This window comes from Gavialis gangeticus, unplaced genomic scaffold (assembly GCF_001723915.1).
Source record: "Gavialis gangeticus isolate Ggan-Ray unplaced genomic scaffold, GavGan_comp1, whole genome shotgun sequence".
In the NCBI taxonomy this organism is placed as follows: Eukaryota; Metazoa; Chordata; order Crocodylia; family Gavialidae; genus Gavialis; species Gavialis gangeticus.
The window spans coordinates 5,928,430-5,932,275 of record NW_017729029.1 but is presented as its reverse complement, the minus strand read 5'-3'; the positions used below and the strand labels follow the sequence as shown (position 1 = coordinate 5,932,275).

General features: G+C 54.2%; 1 protein-coding gene across 1 annotated transcript; it reads right to left on the bottom strand.

The window, feature by feature from the left end:
* Positions 1-6: 6 nt before the first annotated feature.
* Positions 7-1,860, bottom strand: APLN (apelin). The gene is made up of 3 exons (XM_019521000.1): positions 1,839-1,860; positions 1,390-1,618; positions 7-761 (listed from the first exon to the last, which is right to left on the bottom strand). The coding sequence occupies exons 1-2, from the start codon at positions 1,858-1,860 to the stop codon at positions 1,395-1,397; spliced, it is 246 nt and encodes an 81-aa protein (XP_019376545.1). The 3' UTR covers positions 7-761; positions 1,390-1,394.
* Between the last annotated feature and the right edge of the window lie 1,986 nt (positions 1,861-3,846).

Sequence of the window (3,846 nt, the reverse complement as noted above, 5' to 3'; positions counted from 1 at the left end):
GGGGGGGGGGGGGGGGGAAGGGGGCTTTCAATGACACCGGTGCTTGTGTAGCACTATAAGAATAAATAGACCCAACAAGCTGAACAGTTACTTGACAGCACATTTGGACAAGTGTGTACAGCGCAGTCAGGATGGAACAAAAAGCCGTTCCTTGAAACCCATAAGGTGTTTCTCCACTGGATGGAAATGCTCCTCAGCCTCAAAGGCCTTCTCCTGTCAGCCAGAACCCCCACCCCTACTATGAGCTACCTTCAGAGCTGCAGCAATGAAGCCATCCCCAATGCAGTTGCAGGCTCCTCCACCCAAGCCTCTGTCAGACTAAAGAGCAAGGCACAGAAGCAAGGGCAGCCTTTTAAGAAGAGGCTATAAGGGCGTACATAATCAGGACCATAGGGTGGTGCTCCCTTGCAGGGGTCTGAACAAGACAGGGAACCTCCCCAGCAAGCAGCAGGGGAAAGAGAGAGATGTCCCCCTGCTGTACTACCTGGGCGATGAATCTTCAGAGGAGACAGGAATGGCTGCCCCATCAAGCAGCTCACATATATGCATTTGAGGCAGGTGGGAGTAGGGGGCAGAGTTTCATGGTGCTGACAACTCCAGGTAGAACAGCTACATGGGCAAACTGGCAATCAGGAGAGGACTGCACACATCAGCAGGTTGAAGTTCCCATACTCAGGGCTCCAAGACAAGCAAACCAGTCTAAGAAGCAGAGAGGACAACTGGGATGGGCCTCAGGGGGGTAGGGGGAGGCAGCAGCAACCCTGCAAATGGAAGCAAGAAGAGAGTCAGGGAGTCTCCCAGTATAGGAGCCATAGTCCCAGCTATCCTGCCCTAACACCTCCCCAGTCCAGCCTCACCCAGCCTACTTCTGAATCTGTACGAAGAGGAACCCAGTGCAAGGGGCACAGTATCCCAGCCCAGCTCTCCACCTCCCACAGGGCCTATACCCAAAGCCCATTCCCAAAGCAGCAGAAGTCCCATCCAACTTTGCTATTTGGAGCTCTGTCCTCCAGAACAAACACCTCAGTAGCCTCAGGGGATAGAGGCTACTTCAAGGCACCCCATTCCCTCTAGTGCAACCCCTGGTAGCTATACACATCCTGACCCATCAAGTATGCTTCTGTCCACACCCTACCCTGCACTCCTGACAACTGCTTCTAGGGAAGTTCACATCCCTCCCCAGACCCAGTGTTGCATGGGAGAAGACAGCCTGGGGCTCGACCAACTGTGCTCTGCTCCAGTTGTTCTCTCCTAGTGCTGGAGCTCCCTCACCCACTTGCGTTTCCCTAGATGTGCCCTCCCACACAGTGGAGCTACCACAGCTGTTGAAGCAATCCCATATGGTTCCTCCATTTCCCCTCCAAGTCTGCATTGTGAGGCTCTTGCTACCTGTGTTAGAAAGGCATGGGGCCCTTGTGGGAGAGACGAGGTCTTGGCCGCCGGTACTTTCGCCAGCCATTCTGCCGGTGTCCTGCTCCATTCCGTGCCCCTCTGGGATACACCAGGTTACGGATGTTCCCCTCTTCAGGATCCTTTCCATCTGGTGCCTCAGCCAGGGGCCCTGGGAACAGGAGGCAGTGTGTTAGCCTGGGACACCTCAGTCTGCACAGGGCAGGTCCTCATGACCCCCATAAGCAAAGCCTGGGGTTTTCTACAGGGAGAGCTGGAAGGGGCCAGTCTGGTCCCCCTCAGAACTAGCGGAGTATCATTGCTCTTCAGGCCAGCTCCCCTAGCCACTGCAGAGGGTCTCTCCTCTGGAAAAGGACTCCACTCCAGGAAGCTCAGCCCTCCTGCCCAGGGTGGGGAGTGTATCTACAGTCCCTCAGAGGTCAGCTTACTTCCTTCTTCCTGAGGATGCATCTTGCAACCACACTAGGTAGATATTTTTGGATATCCCCACTGTCAACTCCAAACTGTGTTACGCTGTTTAACCCCATCAGTGCCACACATTCCCCTCTCCCCCTAATCACTATCTGCACACACATCTTCCCACAATGAAGCAGAGCAGCATCATTTCCTATTTATTTTTCCAACTCCCTGCCTCACACTGTCAAGCATACAGGAATGGGACCTGCTGTTTCCTCTCTTCTTCTCATGCTGATTTCCTTGACAGGGCCAGGAGAATGGATGTGTATGGGAAAAGCAAAGGAGTCTCAAGCATCAGCAACCACCTGCTGCCTGAGAAAAGGTGAACAGAGTGGTGATGGGTGTGGGCCCATACCGTACAGCCAGTTTCCTGCACTAGCCACAGCAGGAGCCAATTGGCACTGCAGAGCTTTCTGAAGTAATCCACCCAGGTCACCTGCAGCTTCTGGCACAGTGTCCACAGAGACAATTCATGGCAGAAGTCACTGATCCCAATGTCCCTGGAGTGGACAGAGAAGCAGTGTGCCAAAGCTCCTGTGCTCTGGAGGCCATTCCTCTACCCAGCCCGCAGCTGTCCCTACCTAAGCCAGTAGCTATAACCATCTTGTGCCAGGCAGCCCAGCTACCAAATCCTCTCCTAAGAACTACCCTCTGCACTTTGAGGCAGACAGCTCAAGAACCTAGCATCTCTCACCTCATACAGGACCACCCCTACCTCTGCTCTCACCACTACTCACCTACATGCTGCCTTCCCCTCTTACTCCCCACCTGTCACACACCTCCTTGCCCTGCACAGACCTCACCCCACATGTGCAGGGAATGGGAATGTCTACCACACTATGAAGCCTCAGGAGTTCTTGGGGTGGAGCCAACATTTATACCCATTACAGCAAATGCTGTAGCACTGGATTCAGCTTGGATCCTTTCCCCCATTCACCACCTATACTTCTGCTCCATTCCATTATGCTGAAAAGCTATCATTAAATTCAGAAATGCCCATAATTCCAATGAAGTCTCTTCCCTACAGATTCCATGCTGCCCCAGATCCCCTACAGAAGTCACAAAGCTATAATTAGCCAGGGGTCCTAGGCTGGGATACATACAGAACACATGTGGGTGGAACATACAGAAAAAGGACTAGAGCAAACTCCATGTACCCTGGGAATCTTGGGTAGGATCACAACACTGCCCTCACCTTCACATCCTCAGCATGGACCTGGTGCAAGGGGAAGGCTGCCTATGCTGCCCTGCTGTGCTAAGACGGCCTCTGGCCATTGCTGTCACACCAAGGCATCCATCAGCAGAAAGGGGGACATGGAACTAGGGCTCCTCCTAGAGATGGGTCTGTGCTGCCATGGATCTGCAAGTGAAGCAGAGAGGCCCCGGGTCCCAGCCCCCATACAGCTCCACAGCCCGTGTGCTCAGAGGCTGGGGAGCACACCGGCTCCCAGTGGCAGAGACAGCACTCTGCCCTCTTTCATGTGCTGTTGTTTTGCTCTTCTCTCCAGACTGTTGTGCTGACAGGATGAGGTTTGTTATCACCATGAAAAGCGCTTTGTCTGTGCTGCGCAAGGGGGGGGGGGGCATCAAATTCCTGTCAACAAGGCACCATCGGAGAGGTGATTAACCCCCATGCTCCCCAGGTCAGCTCTGCATAGTCCTTGCCCCACACGAGCTGCTATGGCCACCGGAGGGGGCCAGGACACTGCTTACACCTCAGCAGCCAGGTACAGCCCCTGCCCTACTCATCTATCCCAGAGAAGCTCTCGAGTCAGCTTCTCATGGCTCTGCTAGAAGCATCAGACACACGGCACCAGTTCTACATCCACTCTGCTGCTGGGATCCTCTAGCATTCAGAGGCAGCTAAGGAAGGCTACTTTGGGGTATGTCATAATTTACCATCCACCCCCCTCCCCAGCCTTAACCCTACTTTCTCCTTTATGGCTGGATGGTTTGGGGGGGGGGGGGGGGGGGGGGGGG